This window comes from Protopterus annectens, chromosome 9.part0 (genome assembly GCF_019279795.1).
Source record: "Protopterus annectens isolate FY-2018-M chromosome 9.part0, PAN1.0, whole genome shotgun sequence".
Taxonomy (NCBI): domain Eukaryota; kingdom Metazoa; phylum Chordata; order Ceratodontiformes; family Protopteridae; genus Protopterus; species Protopterus annectens.
Genome location: NC_056743.1, coordinates 1,084,210,313 through 1,084,231,136, shown reverse-complemented (window position 1 = coordinate 1,084,231,136; position 20,824 = coordinate 1,084,210,313). Strand labels below are relative to the sequence as shown.

At 41.0% G+C, this 20,824-nt stretch overlaps 1 protein-coding gene across 5 annotated transcripts in view; it reads left to right on the top strand.

The window, feature by feature from the left end:
• Positions 1-20,824, top strand: part of MAP3K12 (mitogen-activated protein kinase kinase kinase 12) — a 1,100,073-nt gene that overhangs the window by 834,820 nt on the left and 244,429 nt on the right. For all 5 annotated transcript variants that reach the window (XM_044083918.1, XM_044083919.1, XM_044083920.1 and 2 more), the window contains one exon: positions 4,536-4,644. In XM_044083918.1, the coding sequence (XP_043939853.1) occupies positions 4,536-4,644 (109 nt within the window). The remainder of the gene's footprint in view (positions 1-4,535; positions 4,645-20,824) is intronic.

Below are 20,824 nucleotides of genomic sequence, written 5' to 3'. Positions count from 1 at the left end.
CCCTTCACAATACAAACTGAAGTTGAAGAATGGATGACTTCTGGGAAACATGAGAGGAATGACTGCAAAAGAAAATGGTGCAAAAGATGTCAGAAATGTTTAATTTTTTTTTTTACTTTGTTGATGTAGGCTTTAAAGACGTCACAAGCACCATTTCATTAATTACTGTACTTCAAAGACCTCTTTTAAGTTAAAACAAATATATTTTTTCAAACACATTTATTAACTTCACATTTTACGGTGTCACGAGTAACCATACACTAATTAAAAAAACAATCAAACCATTGCATAGATTTTCCTTTTCATACATTATGCATAAATGGTTTATTTTTATTTATTTATTTGCATTTGTTTACCAGGAAAGTCCAACAGTGCCAGAAAGTGCCCAATTTCAGTAGAGGCCCAGGGAAAAAAGCTCCACAATGACAATATTTCAAAAATCAAGTACAGATATTTTAAATCACAAAGTATCATGTTACATTACAAAAACAGCAAGTACAGATATTTTAAACCACAAAGTATCATGTTACAGTACAAACATACAACTGAAAGAATGTTGTAATGAGAAAAACATAGAACATATGTTTCATAGCAGAGTACAATGAAAATAACACGAGTTGAAGAAAATATGTGAGGAAAAAATCAATAGTCATATTATTTGTTACATAGATTAATATGTGGTAAATGAGACCTGAGACAATTCTAATAAGATACTTAAAGAGATATCAGAGATTAAATGATTAGCAACAGTGAGGTGAAATTGAGTGATGTCTTAGTATGAGAAAGGTGTTCATATTGCAGTTATTGAAAGATGAAGTGAAGGAGATTACAGGAAGAGTGCAGGGTAGGATGTCTTCAGGTAGCTTAGGTAAATCGGGAAGAAAGAGGTAGAGGAAAGCTCTGTAGAAATTAAGTAAGGTACTAGGGAAAACAAATAGGAGTGGAATAGGAGGCTGTAGAGGGTAGTGAAATATGATCTAGGTTGAAGGGGGTGAGTGAAATATAGTTAAGTTCAACAAGGATTGGCACAGGAGCAGGTCCAAGACTTTGTAAGGTATTCTTTCAGGGAACATTTAAAGGTGGGTAGGTTAGAAATAGTTCTGGAGGTTACAGGTAAGGAGTTCCATTTTTTTTTTTTTTTTTTTTGCTACTGAGTATGAGTACAGGCTTTGTACAGGGGATTTATTTGGTTTATTTATGGTGAGAAGTTAGGGTTGCCACCTTTCCAAATGCCCAAAGTGGGACATTTGTGCTACAAACATGAGATTTTGCAGGGCAAAACATACCCACGGCCAGTACAAACGACAGAACTTCAGATTTTTGCCTGAATAAAAGTTTATTCTTGTAGCATTTTAGTTCCTTATTCTGTTTCTTATAACATTTAGGTGTTTCAGATACAGAATAACTGTTTTATGCAACTATTACATAAAATATAGAAAATAATTTTGTCCTAAAATCTCAGGACATTTGCCATTTTTTCACATTTTTTGCAGGACACAACTGCCCAAAAAGGGACTGTCCCTCACAAAGTGGGACAGGTGGTAACCCTATGAGAAGTTGTTTGTCTTCTGATCTAAGCATTCTTTTTGGAAAATACATGTTGATGAAAGGGGTAAGAGCTGGGCAGGCTAAATGGTTTATGTATAATTTTATATACTGTTATTAGTTAAATGTAGGAGAGGTGGAGGGGGAGTTCCAGCCAACTAAGTTTTTGGTGGGTTTTCCTGATATTGTTTTGGATGTGGAGGTCAAATTTAAGACCATTGTCTATTATTTATTTTACATTTGTTTACTGGGATAGTTCAACTGGGTAGTTAACCCTTTTTCAGCAGAGGCCCTGGGGGAGAAGCCCCAAGGTACATTCAAACTTTTACAGTCAACTGTGGCATATAAAATATACAGACATTTGCAATACAATAGTAGTAAAATATATAAAACAGCAGATTGCAGTCATAGGTTAATTTTACATAGGCTTTACATACAAAGAAAATATTTCACACTTGGTACATATAATAGGTGCCTTACAATGATAGGGGGATTTGTCAGTATTGCTTAAGGTTTCAGTCAGACTATTCTATGAAGATTTTTGTTAGATATAGGATTATGTTTGTTAGATAGGAGTATTATGACGCCTAATAGTTTGGTATGATGGACTAACTCGATTTCAGTGCCATTTGCTGAAAGATTTTGAAAGAGACTTTGTTAGGGGTGTGAGTTTTTGGGTTAGAGAGGAGGAGTTTGTTTTTTGGGGTTGAGTAGGAGTTGAGCCATTTTAAGCCAGGTTTCAATGGTAATGACAGCTTAAGTGATTTCTTGGAGGTGAGTTAAAGTGTTCAGAGATGATGGTATAGTCATCTGCATATTGAATTAAAGTGCCTTCAGAAGAAGATGAATGTAGGTTATTGATAAAAATATTGAACAGTAGAGGGCCAAGGATGGAGCCTTCTGGGGCTCCTGTGGAAGTGGAAAGATATGCAGAGATGGATCCTTGCCATTTTTCAGCATGTTGCCTGCTGTTAAGGTAACTAGAGAACCATTGAGTAGATGGAGATGCTAGACCCAGGGTAAAGAGTTGATTGAGGAGTTTACTGTGAGAACATGTCAAAGGCTTTTGATAGATCTAGAAATACTGTGGGAACAAGTTTTAGAGTTTCAAGCCTTATTAACAGCGTCTGTAAATTGTAGTAATACAATAGAGGTGGTGTGGTCTGGCTGAAATCCACATTGCGTATTGGTGATTAGCGCATTCTTTAAGAGATAATGGAGAAATTCTCGATGGATACATCTTTCAAGGATTTTAGAAAGGGGAGACAGGATGGCTATGGGACAGAAATTTGAAATCTCAGTGGAATTACCTCCATTATGTAATAGAGTAATGTGTGCCACTTTCCACAAGTTAGGGATGCAGGATTCTGTTATTGATCTATTAATAAGAATTCTGATTGGTTATGCTGTTGCAACTGCAGCTAGATTTAGGTAATCTTGGGGAAGGTTGTCTGCTGAGAAGGAACAATGTTTTAGTTTATGTAAAAGCTTTTTTATGAAATTTATAGAAACTGGTTGAAAGGAAAAGTGGGTGGAGTTGTCTGCATATGTATTGGAGAGGTTGCAGATAGGTAATTTTTGAATGAAATATAGTAGGGTCTAAGGTATAGGAGGTCGGCTGTGTGGAAGGGGGTGTGTTACATGAGTTGGAGGTTAAGTTGGCTACGTATTCTATAAAGTATGTATTGAAATAGGTAGCTGTTTGAAGAGGGGGAATGCCTGGGTATGGTCTGGGTTTCTTTTTTGTACCTGGGCTTATAAGAGAGGCTATGGAGGACCAGAATTTTTTAGGGTTGTTTTTATGGCTATCTTACAGCTTAGTATAAGAAGACGTTTTATCACTATTAACTTATTTCTTGAGTCGGTTTCGTAGCTGTCTGAATAGTTGCCAATTTATGTCACTTTTATTCTTTTGACAGTTAATCCATGCTTTATCTCTGTCTTTCATAAGGTGTTTGCATTGGTTTGTGAGCCATGGGGTATGGCTGTTTATAATTCTTTTTGTACGCTCTGGTGCTAATGTGTTAAGTATATTTAGAAATGATGCATTGAAGTATTCAACTGCATCATTTAAGGGGAAATCATTTTAGGATGGACCAGTTAACTGCCTTCAGAGATTCAATGAAAGACTCCCTAGAAAATTTGGAGAGATTACAGGTAGTTTTGAGCTTATATTCCTCTGTTAGCTGTATAATACTCCTGTGGGTGTAAGCTGGCAAGTGATCAGTTTGTGTATCGGGGGGGGTAGCTGAGGAGGTAGAATTAGATGGGTTGGTAACTAGAATCCAATCCAGGACAGATTATGGTAGTTCTTTTTTTTTGCCATATCTTGTTGCTGCATAACCACTCGGCCACTTAGGAGGCTGCATGTGCACGGATGTTCGTATATATCTCCTAAAGGCAAGAGTTGTGGATATTTCAAGGTTGCCATATGATACTGGGAGTTAGGGCACCCTCCCCAGCAGCAGTATGACACTGCACCAGCATCTTCAGTCCTCTCACTGGCCCATTATGTGGGTCAGGCTTGATCCTGGGGTTAAGGCAAGTCTGGTAAAGCCAATAAATGAGGAGAGGAGCTAGTAGCAGCTGCTATTCAAATGTGGGGAGTAGAAAAAGAAAACAAAACAGAAATAGCTGACATGTTAGTGAACTTGTGAAGTTTTTGTTTAGTATGATATTATAAATGTGTTGTCATGGATACTGTGAAAATTCTTTTTCATTTTTCTTTTCATTTACTTTATTTTGGGTGCTTATTTTTATTAGAAATATCTCTTAGAAAGCTGTCTGAAGCTGAAACACTAGTGACTTAATAAGCTTTTGACACTTACTAAATTTATTGTCATTTAAAAATATACCTGCAGTGAGGTTGCTCTTGTAGAATAGGCTGGAACATCCTGAGATGCTGGTTTAAGAATGCAACTTTATCTAACACAAACATTTGTTTTCCATTTGTGTATCCTAAACTATTACTAGCTTCTGTTTCATTTTAGGAACAGCAAACCACGGAACAGACCTTCCTTCCGCCAAATCCTGCTTCATCTGGATATCGCCTCTGCAGATGTTCTGTCTACTCCACAGGAGACTTACTTTAAATCACAGGTAGGCATCAATGGAGAATAAGTTGAGGTATTGATATTATATAGTCACTGACCAGGCTTTGCCATTTGCTCAAATCTCATCAGCTGTGCATGTTGATAAATGAATTAGGATTCAAGCTTGTTAATAACTCAGCAACCCAGGTTAGGAACAATTACAATCAGGTATGCTGAAACATTCTAGTAAAAAAATGCTTTGTAAAAGGAAAGTTGTTTTGTCATGAGTGACCAGAGATTGTAATGGTACTTCTGAAAGCAGGGTAGCTGCAAAGTAAACCCTAGAAATGCATTTGGAATTTGTTTTGAGCTACCAGTTATGGCTGCCACTAGCTTGCTCTCTATTGATTTTCTGGGGACCTTCCTGTACTGTTATTAGTACATACATTGCACTATCCCAGCTTTTTGTGGTTATTATCCAAGTACACATCTTTTATGTAAGTGTTGCATGATGTCCTAATGTTTTAATGTTTTTCGTGCACAAGGCTGTTGCTTGCCTTTTAAATATGTTAAATACATGTTATTCTGATCATATGCATGCCTGTATGTTCTTCTTCTTTCGGCTTTTCCCGGTTAGGGGTCGCCACAGCGGATCACCTGTCCGCTCATGATTGGCAGTGGAGTTTTACTGTGTCGAGTTGCCAGCCCAGCGCCCAACCTTCCACAGAAGGCACACACACACACACACACACACACACACACACACACACACACACACACACACACACACACACACACACACACACACACACATACGGCCAATTTAGAGTGTCCAATCCACCTGCAGCATGTCTTTGGGATGTGGGAGGAAACCGGAGCATGCGACCACAGGGAGGACATGCAGACTTCCCACAGAAGGCACCCCAGCTGAGGATCGAACCGGAGAACCTCTTGCTGTGAGGCGACAATGCTAACCACTGCACCACCGTGGCCGCCCTATGCATGCCTGTATGTTATGCCTTTATAATGTAATATGATTATTCTGAGTATGAGTTCTCAGCTGTAGTATTTTGTATACTGTCCACTGTGTGTGGAGCCCTTTTTCTCCAGACTTCTGCTGAAAATGGGTCATGCCAAAGTACACAATCCTGGTCAGAAAATAAAGTACTGACAAAGGTTCATGTATGACTAATATAATTAAACTCTGTGACTAAAACTTGCACCACCCTTTTAAGACTTCATATGAACCGTGAGTTCCTAGATTTAATTATGATAATGTTTGTCATCAAGATGACTTTGAAGGTTTTGTTTAAGCTTCAGAATCTTGCACTGAGGGTGACTGGAGGACTGCATTGTCACTAGGGTGAGACCATTGATGTTCATCACGTGAATCCATACTCCAGGAATTCTGAATGGAATAGCAGCTGTCAGACAAATGTCAGTCCTTGATCCAATCATTTTAGTAGTCGTGTATCTACTTAGGCATGAGACTGTACAGTCTCAGGCTATGACCATTAGAAGGAGTACATCCATAAAAGCAAGAGTGAACCACATGTTTAATTTGGTTTTGTTTTGTCACCTGAAGTTAAGGGAGGTTATAGAAATGAATGTTGAAACTGTGCAAAATGTAGTGAGAAAACTTTAGCTAGAACACCATTTGCTTTCTACTTGTTTTGACTGTCCAAAAAGGAAGATAATCTTTAAGAAAATGAAGTAGTAGGTATAATCCAAGATGATAGGGATGGAGGGCTGTGCCATATTGGCCCCCTTAGCCTGGATCCAGGTGCAGAAGCCTTTCCATTTATCTGCATAAGACCTTCTGGTGCTAGGACGTCTGGCCTCTCGGATAACAGAAAGCACCTGTTTACTGAGGAGGGCAGATTGGTCAGGGTTCAGGTTATAAGCCAAGCTGCCAAATTGAGTGTCTGCAATTGGGGGTGCATGAATTCCCCTTCCCTCTGGATTAGTAGGTTGGGAATCTGAGGAATATTCCATGGGGGCAGTGGGGACAGGCTGCACAGCAAGGGGTACCAGTGCTGTCTGGGCCAGTCTGGGGTTATGAGAATGGTCCTTGGTTTTTCCTCCCTTATTTTGATCAGTACTTTGGGAATGAGAGGGAGAGGAGGAAAGGCATAGACCGAGAGGTTTACCAAGGGGAAAGACAGGGCAGCTACTTTCTATGCCATGGAGTGATGCTTCCTGATGCAGAATTTGCTAAGCTGATGGTGCGGGAGGCAAAGAGGTCGACCTCCGGGGTTCCCCATTTCTGAGTTATTAGTAAGAAAGTGTTTGTGTTGAGCTGCCACTCGTGGGGGTCCAACAGTTTTCTGCTTAATTGGTCTGCCAGGGAGTTGAGAGAGCCTGGCAAGTATTGTGCTAACAGGTGTAGATGCATGGAAGAGGCTGTGAACCAAAGGGTCATGGCCAGCCTGCACAGCAGGTAAGAGTGAGTTCCTCCCTGCTTGTTGATGTACCACATCACTGTGGTGTTGTCTGTTTTGATCAGGAGAACCCCTGGAGAGAGAAGGGGTTTGAAAGCTATCAAGGCCTGCTGCACAGCCATCATCTCTTTTTGATTGATGTGCAGGGGGAGTTGCTGGGGGTTCCATTGGCCCTGTATGCACCTGCTGTCCAGGTGTGCACCCCAAGTGTAGTCTGATGCATCTGTAGTGAGGGTCTGGGTGGCGGGGTGTGGGGAGAAGGGTAGTCCCTTGTTGTGGGAGCAGGCTGTTGCCCACCAAAGAAATTCCTTCCTCAGGCAAGTAATGATAGGTAAAAGTTTCCAGATCATGAGAGTGTTGACACCAAAGCTTCTTTAGGTACCATTGAAGTTTCCTCATATGCAGTCTGGCATTATGGAATAAGGAGTATGCAAGATGCTATGAATCCCAGGGCTTGAAGGATTTCCCTTGCAGAAAGCTGGGGCCTGAAGGCCAGTTGAGAGAAGTAAGCTGATAGGAAACGTTTTTTCTCTGGTGTTAGGCATGCCATCTGGGTTTCTGTGTCCGGACTTGCTCCCAGAAAGATTATCCTTTTGGTGGGTACCTGTTTGGATTTCTTTTCATTGATTGTGTACCCCAAGGAGGTTAGAAGGTCCTTTACAAAGGCCAGGTCTTTGAGCAGTTTCTCCTGGCTGTCCGCCTGAATCAGGCAGTCGTCTAAGTAGGAGTAAATTTGAATATTTTTTGTCTGCAAAAAACAACGGCCGGAACCAGGCATTTTGTGTAAACTCTGGGAGCAGTAGATAAGCCAAAGGGAAGTGCAGAGAACTGAAAGTCTTGAGAACCTGCCCTGATGTGAAGATATTTTCTGCAAGACTCCCTGATGGGAATGTGGATGTAGGCCTCTTTTAGGTCCAGGGTGAGTAGCCAAGTATCTTTGGACAGCATGGGTAGCAGCTGCTGGAGGGTGAGCATTTTGAATTTTGGGATCACCAGGAAGGTGTTTAGAATGGATAGGTCGAGGATGGGGCACTAGGTGCCCTCTTTTCTGGGTACCAGAAAAGTCTGGAGTAGAAGCCTTGGCCTATCTGCTGTGCAGGAACGTGTTCTACTGCTCCCAAGGAGAGCAGGGTATGGATTTGCTTTTGAGCCTCTGCCCACTGATTTGGTGGTAGATCTGAGAACTCTTTTTGAGTTGGAAGGGTGTGGGAGGAGAATCTGTACCCCTGAGGCACAATGTTCAGAACCCATTGGTCCTTGGTAATGGTGGCCCTGGTGCTTGAGTGAAAGGAGAGTTTTCCTCCTAGGGGTATGTGATGTTGGTCAGAGGTGAGTCATTTTGAGTTTTTACCATAAGGGGGTGGCTTGAACTCCCTGGTTTTGAAGTGGAGGCAGTCCACTGCTTAGGTCTCTGCAACCCATGGGACTGTTGTCTAGGAGGTCTGTTTCCACGGGACCTAGGCTGGCCCTGTTTACTAGGTGCAGGAAAGGACCAGTGCTTGGAAGGAAAATGCCTGCTGAATCTAGGGGGCTGTACCTGTAAGAAATCTTTAACAGTCTGCATAGATTTTGCTTTTTCTTCGCTCTTTTTTAACACCTCTTCAGCTTTAGTACCAAATAAGTTGTCTTTGTGCAAGGGTGCATCCAACAATTTTGATTTGACATGGTCTGGCAGGGGCTGTTCCTTAAGCTATGCATGTCTTCTAATGACAGATCCAGTGACAGCTGCCCTGCAAGAAGCTTCTAGGGCATCAAAATTGCAGTGCAAAGTGCGTTTAGTTACTTGACCAACAGAGTGCATTAATTCCTGTAAATCTTTAGATTCTGCCCATGCAGGAAAGGAGGAAATTTTTTGTTTAAGGAGTTCCAAGGTATGTTGCTAATATTTAAGCATATGGAACTGACAATTTAGTGCCCTGATAGCAAGAGTAGCTGAGGTGTATACTTTTTTACCCCATCTGCCTAGTGCTCTGGAATCCCTGTCTGAGGGGATGGGATTCTTAGCTGAAAAAGCTTTAACACCTTTTGGGCCTTGGGTAAAGACCTTGGGGTCCACTGTTGGGTTTTTAAAGAGATATATGTGAGAGTCAGGCAATCTGTAGTACCTGTCTGGCTTTCTGGGAGCAGGAGGGGAGGGCGTCTGGAGTCAAGCTAAATTCAAGGAAGACATCATCCACCACATCTAGGACTGGGGGGATGGCTAAGTGCCTGTACTGTGGAAGGTCCAGGAACTCTGCGTCTCTTTTTAGACTGTGGGTAGTCTTGACTCTCCCATTTGAAATGCTCCCTTAAAGTATGTAGGGTTTCCCTAAAGGAAAAATCCTCTGGGGGAGAAGCTGAAGGAATAGATTCCTCTGCATTAGAATCCTCATATGTAGAGAGGGGCTGCATGTCTTCATAGTCAGATGCATCAGATTCATCTGACTCTTGTTCAGACAAAACATCTGGAGACAGATCTGTTTTTCTTTTTGAGGGAGTGGCTTGGCTTCCCTAATCAGCATGATAAGGTCCTCTGGCATTCTAAGCATTTGTGACTGAGGCAAGGGAGCAGGCGCCAAATAATGGCTGGAAGTAGGTTTCTTGGGGGTGGTTCGACCCTTGGGCCTAAGGAACTCAATTGTTTTAGAGAGAACGGTAGTCGTGAAAGAAAGCGTCGGTTTATGTCTGGATTCGGTATTGCAAAGGACTTCCTCGGAAGCCGGTGCCTGCACAGTGGCTCTGGACCCATCCAAGGTAGAGATGACCACATGATCCTTAGATGAAGAAGAGTTCTGCAGCATACCAGACTCCGAAAGGGTCTTGATAGAGGCCTGCGAATTAACTGAAGCGGGCATCAGGGGCTGTGAAAGCGCCTCACTGAATTCCAGAGGACTGATGACCAGCTTGGAGGAAGCATCATTGGAAGGTTTAGTCCTGTGCGGTCTGTCTTTACCTTTACATTTTTTCAGAAGATCTGCTGTTGGATGGCTTACGGAAGCCATATCAGAATTCGAGGACTGTAAATGGAAATATCTGGCTACAATAAGGGCCCAGCAACGAATAGTTCTGGTGTTAAAGCACAGAACCAACAATGAGGGACATCATGGTCTGGGCCTAGACAAGTGACGCAGTAGGAGTGGAAGTCCCGGTGTGGTATTTGCTTTCCACAGCGAGACAGTTATTAACTTTTTCTGACATCAGTTAGTGCAAGAAAAAAAGATCCCCAATGGGGTACTTAGCATTCGAAAAATTCAGTTCAGAAACGGAACACAGGTTGTGGCCGACTGGCATTCATGCAAACTGCTTCTGCTTCGGACTCCATGGCAAGAAAGACTGATGTAATGACGTCGGCTACCTTCCTTTATACCACTGATGACCTGACGTCAGTCTACAAGTGACAGCAACCGATGCAGAAATACTAAGTCTCTGGTATTCAAGCCGGCCAAGGGCTACCCCAGCAGGCATAACCCAAATGTGATGACTGCAACAGTGACACACAAAGAACATCAGGAAATTATATGTTTTGGGGATTATATTAGCTTTCCCACAAGCCTGGCCACAGACTCAAAGGATGAAGAGTCTGTGTTCTCTGCCTTCCATGTTTCATTTGGGAAGATATTACATTAATGAAAGATCATTACAAATGGTAGTCAAGACAGTGATCATCTCTCAAAAAATGTTTTGTAAACCTGTTCAAGTTTATGGTTTCTAAATCATTAGCCATGTTGCCTACCTATTTTTATGTCAAAAAACATTGATTACAGCAGTCTGATTGCCAGCCGCCTGCTCCTTGGAAACTGACAGTGTCTAGAGGGACCTAGAAGAGAACAAAATCCTATTTCAAACCCTGTAGTCCATCCAGCTGTCTCTTATTTTACTTTGCTTAACATTAAAAAAGACAGCTACCTTGGATACCGTGTTAAAAATAAGAGTAGTAGAACCACAGACCACTATGGTTAAACTACAGTCTATCTCTCTGCTGCTTTTGGTGTCAGAATAATTATCTAACAGATTCATGTGGTGGTTGTAGAAAGGAATTCTTAAAGAGGTAGAAGACTTAATTCATTCCCTCCAGTACAGCTCTTTTTGAGTGTGCAGTGGTGGTGCTGCGGTAGTGTTGTCACCTCACAGTAAGACGTCCTTTTCGATTCCCAGCTAGCACGTCTTCGGTGTGGAGACATGCGTGAATGGGCGTACCTTCGTTGAAGGTTGTGCATCAGGGCTGGCAACTGGGCACGTAAAAATCTACTGCCAATCATTAGCGGACCGGAGTTCCGCTGTGGCAACCCCTAACCAGGAAAAGCCGAAAGACACAACAACCTTTAACTCCCAGTGGGTGTGGCTTCAACCTTTAAAAAATGAAGTCATCACCTTACATTTCTAACAAATACTCATTGACAGAGGTTATATATCAGTACAGTTGTGTTTGCCATCATATATGCTTCAAGATAAGATACTTTATATGAAGCATGGTTTTGGAATTATTAATGCAAATGTGAACAAGCAATATCTAATGCCTAGAGGTGCAGTAGGAGGTAACTGCAGAAAAGCCTGGAGGTGCACTCGGCTGTAATGAGTTAACTTGGAATATTGGTGATGTGGGTTTCAAAACAAACCAACAAACAAACAAAAAAAATATCAAGGCTAATTCTACTATAAACAGAACTGATTCCTGTATCATTAACACTGAGATTCAGAAACAGTGTGGCCACGTTTATGGCCAGCCCTCCTCTGGTTATTCTGGATGCAAGACAAGCCCCAATACTTATTAATAATTAATGTGACTAGATAAGTGTGTGTGACAAGCAGCTCATTAAATATTCTGGCTGTGTCCACATTAGGAACTGTGGAAAGATTGTGTAGGAGAATGGTGCAGCCACTAGGGATATGCAAGTAGTAGTAAAGCTCGTCTGTTGAGCACAAGCCCCGATGATGCTCAGCATAACCTTACATGCACAGTTGCAACTAGAGAAAGAAGCTATATAGCAGCCTTACAGGGTTATGAGACATGCACTGATATGTGTTATGTCCCAGTGATACATACTTGCAGAGAAGATAACTTGTGGAAGGTAGTAAGGGAACTGAGATGAAGCTAAGAAGAAAGAGTAGGTAATAGGGCCTAGACCCCTCAAACTTCCTTATTTTGAAGGAATGTGACTATTTTTAAGCCTGATTTACCTCTGCATGTGATATACCTATTTTTGGAAGTATGTTCCTATCTTTAGGATTGATTTTACCACTTCACAGAGTTTTCTATACCCCTTGCTGATTATGTTTGTCACATAATTTTCTGTATCCTTCACACAATTTTCTGTATCCTGTTATCACATGTGATTTTTGAAGCTATCTAGTACACAGACAACCAGACAACATAACCAACATACTAGTGGCACCAATAATTTAAAGAAAGAAGGCACATGTCTTGCATCTTCCTTTTTCAGAAGCAAAAATAACCACCTTGTGTGTTAGAATCTTGCAGTGCAATTCATTAAAGTCTACAGATTTTACACTGTTTGATAATGTGCTTATATCTTTCCATCATTTTTGTCACTCTCCATTTTTTAAACATTCCTACTAGAAGTTGGTAGAGTTGAATTTTATGCTAGATTTTGGACTGAATGGGCCTACTTTTCAGGGGCCTTTGTACCTAATTTCAGTGCCTGTATTTGAGAAGTATGGTAGGGCCACACAAACAAACAGATAACAGATGTAGATAATTCTGTGAAGGGTTAGGGATGTGGAAGACAGTCAAGAAGGGACATTACAGACACAGATATAAATGTGAACTAACTAAAGTTAAAAAAACATAAAACAAATAATGGGTGGGTCAGAGAAAATACCAATATGTCAACCAAATTCAGGTACAACATCAGCAGAGTCTGGCCAGTTTACCTGTACTGTAGTGCAAATGGTAAAAAACAAGCACCCTACCACTACAGTCATCCCTCTCCACAAAGGAGGAGTGACTGCAGACCCTGGGAACTATCTCCCCATTAGCCTGAGTAGTCTGATATGCAAAGCTATTGAATGCATCATCACGGACCTAATAAGGATATATAATAATAGGGAATCTCCAAACTCTGGATCCCACACAGTTTGGTTTTGTGAAGGGTAGATCATGCCTGCTCAACCTGGTCGACTTCTGTGAGTCAGTCACCAGAGCTGTGGATGAAGGCAAGGTGGTTCATACAGCCTACCTTGATCTGGCCAAGGCCTTTGGTACCATTCCCCATTCAGGAATCATAGAAAAACTCACTAAACTAGGCATCAACCCCTATATCATTAGGTGGGTTGCAAACTGGCTCTCAGATAGCACCCACAGTGTGAAAGTAGCTGACTCCAAGTCAGACTGGCGACCTGTCACTAGTGGAGTCCCACAGGGTTCAGTCCTCTGAAGTCCAGGCCAACATGAAGGGACTCTGGCTGACAAAGTTTGCAGACGATTGCAAGTTGGGAGCTATTATTAACTCCCCAAATTATGCTGACATCCTACAGAAAGGCCTCACTTAGACCAACGACTGGTGTCAGAATCATGGCCTTAAGCCCACTGCCAAAAAAAATGTGTCATCTCCTTTGGGAAAAACCCAGTTCCCATGAATTACCACATCGATGGTAGTCCACTGAACACGGAAGGCATTATAAGAGATCTGGGAGCACAGGTTGACAGCAACCTCTCTTTTGACCACCACATTGCCACTGTGATCAGAAAGTCCTTCTGTGTGGCACATCTCATTACTAAGGGTTTTGCATCCAGGAAGAAAGCGGTCATTGTCTCCCTCTACTCTTCCCTCATTAGGCTAATCATCGAGTACAATACCCCATTTGGCATGTACCTCACTAGACACCTGCAACAACTGCAGAGGCTGCAAAAGTACCTCACAAAGAGGATCCTAGGCCTTAAACACTTTAGTCATATATGGACAGACTCAAAAAACTCCAACAATTCACTGTCTCATATCACCTACTTAGAGGCGATCACTGCTTGACTTACAAAGCCATTTCTGACCCAGCTCTGTTAGAAATGCTATATCTAAAGAAATCCCAATCCCTCCGCACCACATAGTCCAGAGACCTCAACCTCATTACCACAATCAACAGAACATGCTGGAGGGACAGTTTCATAACCCAGAGACTGCCCATGCTATGGAATAGACTTCCCATACATGTCAAACAGAGCACCTCACTGGCCGTCTTCAAGAGAAATCTTGACGAGTGAATGGGAAATAGAAAATTCACCCCGGGGATCACTCCAGTGGCTGTACTCAACAGAGGCACTGGGAACTAAGGTTAGGTGGAACAATGCCATGGTAATCCTTGGTGTCATACACTTGGAGAATGAAAGTATGAGAGAGAAAAGCATACAATCCTGTGGGACTTAAACCCACAACCTTTTTCATTTGTATTGTGCTAAGCACTTCATTTACAGGCTGATCTATAGCAGAAGCAACCAAAAGGCTTCAGGGGGAAACATACAGTAGCTGGATGTCACACACTAGCAGAATGAAAGAATAAGAGGGTAAATGATGACTTTTCAGAACACCACCTTTTGAGTGTAACCTGCCATCCACAGGAATAGTTACTTTATGAGTGTAACTCCTCAACTGTTGATAGGTGTACTGCTGCCTAATGCCCAGTTGATGTGTGCATGGCCGATAATGGCTGAGGCCAGTGTAAGTAGTACATGACAGTGGGTGTACTTCGTAGTTTGAGTTATGGAACATGGCAGTCTAGCTGTTTGCTATACAGTGAGCAGTGCCAGTGCTCAGTAGTTGTACACGGGCATTAACAGTGCTCTTCATGACCTGCTGAGCACAGAACAATTGCAAAAGATAACTGATTTTGTAGCCCTAGATGCGTATATGTGAGATGTTTATTTGTCCACCAGATTAAAGGGTGGAAATGGAAGGAAAGAGATGAAAAGGGGAAGCAGGCAGAGGGTAGAACAGAAGGTGAGTAACTAAGGAATGAGCAGGATGGAGTAGGGGAGTTTTTTTTTGTGGTACATCAGCCCTTTTTCATGCAAAAGAGATGGTGAGAGAGAAGGGTGGAAGGAAGCAAAGTAAAAGGTAAGTAAGAAGATCAGAATAGGTGGTATGGAAAGGCAAATATGATCAGCAAGGGGTATAGTAACATACTGACAGAGGGAGAAAATCAGACAAACATATGGAAGACAATGTTGAGGAGAGCAGCTTTTCTATTGTAATAGGTGAATTACAATTTAGTTTTTGTAAATTGTTGAGGCTTAAAGGTGTATGCACAACAACAGTGAAGGGATCCAGCCAATTGCCACTAGATTGAGCCATAATACCTTGAATCAGCCTTACACTCACACAGTGTTCCAATCCCAAGCATTTACTGTTTAATTTGGTAAAGTTTTGCTTTTATTTTCATTATAGTTTCTGTACTAATCACAACTCTCTCCATAACTGCCAAACAACCCTATTTGGGTGCTTGCAGTGATAATTATTTAAAGTATTCCACAGCTGCTCAGATCAGTCTTTTGTTAACTATCTTACAGTGATAGTTTTTCAGCTCTTCACCCTGTGGTGGCTGGACCCGTTCCATTCGGTACGCTCACTCCGCTCCTCTCCCTGCCCCCATCCCCACCCTCCCCACACAACATCATCCTTATACTATACTTTACCCCGCCCACACCTCTCTTCCACCTATCCTATAACCTCTTTATTTCCTACAGTCATACCTTATCTCTTAACTAATCTGCCTCCCCACCCATTCTAAATAGGGCCATATAGTGTTATCATACTACATGCAACCACCATTATGTCCCTCACTACTTTTTCTGTGCTCCACTTCTCTCACTTATGCTCTCTGTCCTAATAATAATCGCAACCTTCCAGATACCCAGCATACCTCCTACATCCACCTGTACAACCACCACACATAACCCACATTTACCAAGTTACTCAAACATCCACTCTACCTTATTCACAGTTAATACCTCTGTATTATCCAAAGTAAAAATTCTACCTCTCCACAGACACCCCCATTATCACACCTCCACCAACAACTATACCATTTTCAAGAAAAAACTAAGTGTAGCTCTCATAATTTGGCAAAGCATTATATCCCGGTGTGGTGATGTACATCCCAAACCAGGTCCAACCCTCCCCAGCCCTAACAAACTTAGCAAATCTCTATTGCTGTCAACCATAAATCTCCAAAGCCTTAGAAACAAGATACCTGACCTCCAGGCATGGATTTCACAAAACAACCCTGATATTATAGCAGCTACCGAAACCTGGTTGAAATCATATGTAAAAGACACTGCGTTTCTTCCCCCAGGAGCCGATTGGCCGAACAAAAGAGGAGGAGGAGTAGCAATACTCTTCTCAAGCAAATGTACATTAATTCCCTACTCAAAACCAACAAACAACTTCTCCTTAGCCGAAGTACTAATCTCTATATTAAAACTTAACCATAAAAACATTTGCATAATTGCTCTGTATATTCCTCCAGGAAACAACATACCAGTATTAGAAAACATACTTGCCTGGACTTCACAAAACATAGATAATGAAACCATCATCTTAGGTGATGTAAACATTGATTGGCTAGACATTGCCCACAACAATCCCTTAAAAAACATAAACCTTTACAACTGCTCCCAACTAATTGAAGACATTACCAGACCCCGCAAAAATAACATTTGGGGCTCCACAACAGACTGGATATTAGTGGCCCACCCTAACAATGTCATCACTGCAGGCATACTACCTAATACCATTAGCGACCACCACCCAGCATATATCCTATGCAAAACCACCCCAACCCCAGTGCAACACCAATACAAATCAACCAGAAATTTGACTAAGTTCCAAACATCCATATTTAATGAAACCTTAGCTAAAGTAAATTGGAAACCCCTCAAATCCCTGCCACTTAACGAGGCTGTTGAGTTCTTTAATCCAACATTCCTAGACATCCTAAATAGGCAAGCACCCACCTGCCAAAAATGAATAAAACATAACCATTCAAGCTGGCTCTCAAAATCCACCAAGGAAGTCATGTCCACAAGGAATAAAATCTGGAAATCATGGCAGAAGAACAAAGACCCTACAACTCTAATACAATACAAACAACTCTGTAACCAGGCAAAACATCTAATAACCAATGATAAATAAGCCCACTACCTCCACCTTCAAAGCCAACATAAAAATAATCTCAAAAAGTTCTGGTCCTCCATCAACCATCTATTACATCCAGGTTCTCAAAGCAACCCATCCCCTGACCCACACAAAACCTCGACCGAACTTGCCACCGTCTTCAATTCCTACTTCTGACACCATAGCTAACCTAACCTAACCACCAACTTTCCTATGGTTAACACAATCCTCACCAAGACAGCTGATAACCAAACCATCCCAAAAAACAATCCTACACACAACTCTAACCTAAAATTCTCCCCCATACCCATTTCCACAATAAAAAAACCTTTACTTAAGCTTAAACCCTGTACTCTAGCCCCCAACAATCTACCCCCACGCTTCCTGCAGCTAGCTGCAAACTCTATAGCTTGTCCCATCAGCATACTTATTAACAGATCAGTTAGAGTCCCTTGTCCCAGACATCTGGAAAAAAAGCATTCATTCTCCCTTACACAAAGGCGGCACCAATACAGACACCACAAACTTTCGACCCATAGCTATTCTCTCACCCCTCTCTAAAATACTGGAAAAATGCATCCATGCCCAACTTCTCAACCACCTGCTTGAAAAATCAAAGTTCTGTCACCCACTCAGCGTGGTTTCAGACCAGGGCATAGCACCACTATAGCCCTCCTCTTCTTCCTTGATACAGTTAACTGGGCATGGGATTCTGGTAAAATAATCGCTTCTCTTTTCCTCGACCTCTCCAAAGCTTTCAGTACCATTTCCCACACTATCCTCATCTCTAAACTGTCTACCCTCCACATTTCCCCACCTACCCTACAGTGGTTCAATAGCTATCGCTCCAATAGGCAGCAATCCACCAAATAGCAACAGTCTTACTCTCCCTTCCTGAATATTTCCACAGGGGTACCCCAAGGCTCCATACTTGGTCCTGTCTTATTTAGCATTTTTATTAACAACTTTCACACCACTCTCCCACAATGCTCAGTAATCCAGTATGCTGATAAGACTACAATAATATGCACTGCAAATTCCAGCTCTGAACTCCAGCAAATCACCCACAATGCCTTCACCTCTACTGAATCTTGGATGCTTAACAATCATCTTGCCCTAAATCCAAAAAAAATAAACTAGTAATTTCTACCCCTAAGAAAAACCACTCCCCTAGATAAAAAACTTTTCAGTATACAAGACAATACCACTATAGAAGTTGTCCCACACACTAAATTACTAGGCATTATTATAGATGAAAATCTAAACTTTGACCTACACATAAACAGTAACATCAAAAAAACACACCAAAAGCTCGGTATGCTGTACAGGCACCAACACTTTCTTAGCCTCTCTACTAGACAAACAATTGCAACTACATTTTTATTACCCTCTCTCCTTTATGATGCCTTTCTCCTCACTAATGTACACAATTTTACAAAATCCAAACTTGATATGTGTTACAACAGAATAGCCAAATTTGCCACCAAGGCCAAATTCTCATCCCACCACTGTAACTCACTGAAACAATTAGGCTGGTTGTAACTCCCCCACCATCTCTCATTCACCCAGCTAACTACAGCACACAAAATAATCTACAGACGGCACAGACTGTCCTGCTCTATCAATTCTACTTGCAAAATACCAACCCAGCAGGCAACTAAGATCTGAAAATCATCTACTTCTAAAAGTAGATAAGCCCACCTTACCGGCTGGTCAACTGCTCTACTCCTTCACCGTCACCAAACTAAGGAAATCGCTTCCTCCTTCTATAAGAAACACGGGCAGCACCACCATCTTCAAACAAACACTGAAAAATCATCTCAACTCTTCCTGGCTATGTACCTGCTCTATAAGCTAACCTCTTCCTTCTCCTTATATTACAACTAAATTCCTATGCATTTTACTAATAGTGACTGATGATACTTTCTCCATATTTATTTATTTTTTTTCTTTCGTCACTTGTTGATACTGGCACAATAATGCTGATTAATTTATCTCTGTTTTTACCACTCTGAATTCATCTGGCAACCAACTAAATTCTTGCCTTTATGTATATATTTTATATATGTTACTGTAATCAAACCAACTAAATTCCTGACTTATGGGGTCTCTATTAGATCACCGAACGCTTAAAAAAAGTGAATGGTGATTAATCGACCCTATGTAAGCAAAAACGTACAATGTCGAAGTGTCAGAACAGCGATTTTTTTCCAAGGGAAAAAAATCACTGTTCCAACAACAAAAAATAAATAAAAAACAATTTCAAACATTACATTAAGTGGGGGGCTTTGCCCCCCACATACCCCCTACTTAAATATACCAGGTATAACCAGGGAAAACAGGTATATATTTCACAGTCACTTCTACAAGTACATAAGGCTTTACTTAAGGTTCCTTGACAATGTTTGTATATTATGGGATGGAACTCAGGACATGTTAGGACAATTCATGGATTACATCAACAACAGCACCTCATTTCTTATTTTTACACATACATGGAATGCAAATAGTATAAATTATTTAGACACTACTATTATAAAAACACCTAATGGTTTCAGATCAAAAATGTACCGCAAGGACACTTGGTGCAGTAGCTACTTGCACTATACTAGTCATCACCCTCAGGTACAAAAGAGAAGTCTCATTAAAGGTCAAGCTGTCAGAGTAGCCAGAATGACTTCTGACTTCGATGACCTGATTCATGAGTTTATATTTTTGGGTAAAAAACTTTTGGAAAGGGGGTATCCTGCGGAAATGGTCACTGAAACATTAAATGAAGTGTATGAAGGTTGGAGAAGTAAATATGTGGCACTATTGGGAAAAACACGATCTAAGGCAACAAAAAGAGGAAAGGAAGGTACAAATTTCTATGGAGCTTGTGTTTTGGAATATAACATGTTTTCTGAATCATTTACCAACATAATTAGAAATAATTGGAACACACTGAAGATAAATAAGGAGGTATATGGGGTAGTAGGGTCCAAACCTTATTTTACATATAAAACTGGAAAAAATTTCAAAAGAATATTCGAGCAAGGAGAGAGTCATAAAAATTCTTCTAAAGCTACCATTTCTTGTGGTAATTATAGTTTATGTAGTGTGATCTTCAGAGAAACATGGATCAGACTAAATAATGGCTTAAACAGCGTGGTCAGATTTCGTAAGGGAAATTGTAAAACTAGGATGATAATATACATGGCTAAATGTGATGGATGCTATGCATTCTATATAGGAAAAACTGAGAGGGCACTAAAAGATAGAATGTATGAGCACCTATACGACATAAGAACAGGGAAAGAGACGAATGCCTTATACAAGCATTCTTTGGTATGCCCTTCATATAATGGTTTTAAATTTGGTATTATAGATTCTATCATAGAAAACAATTTTAAGGGTGGAGACATCAAAAATGCCCTGTTGGGCAAAGAATTGAAATGGCAGCTGAGATTAAAATCCTTTATTACACCTGGATTAAACGAATATGTAACCATTAAGCCTGTTTTAATATCCAAGGCAGAAAATATATGAATGGTCTTGTTCATGTTTTATATTACACATATATAAAAAAAAGTTAACTTTGTGTTGAGAAAAATTATACTTATCTAACAACTTGTTTGTTGTGAAATAAATATATGGGATGTATTGACGTCTTTAACAAACATTTTGATAAAAGTTATGTTAATAATAATTTTACATTTTAGGG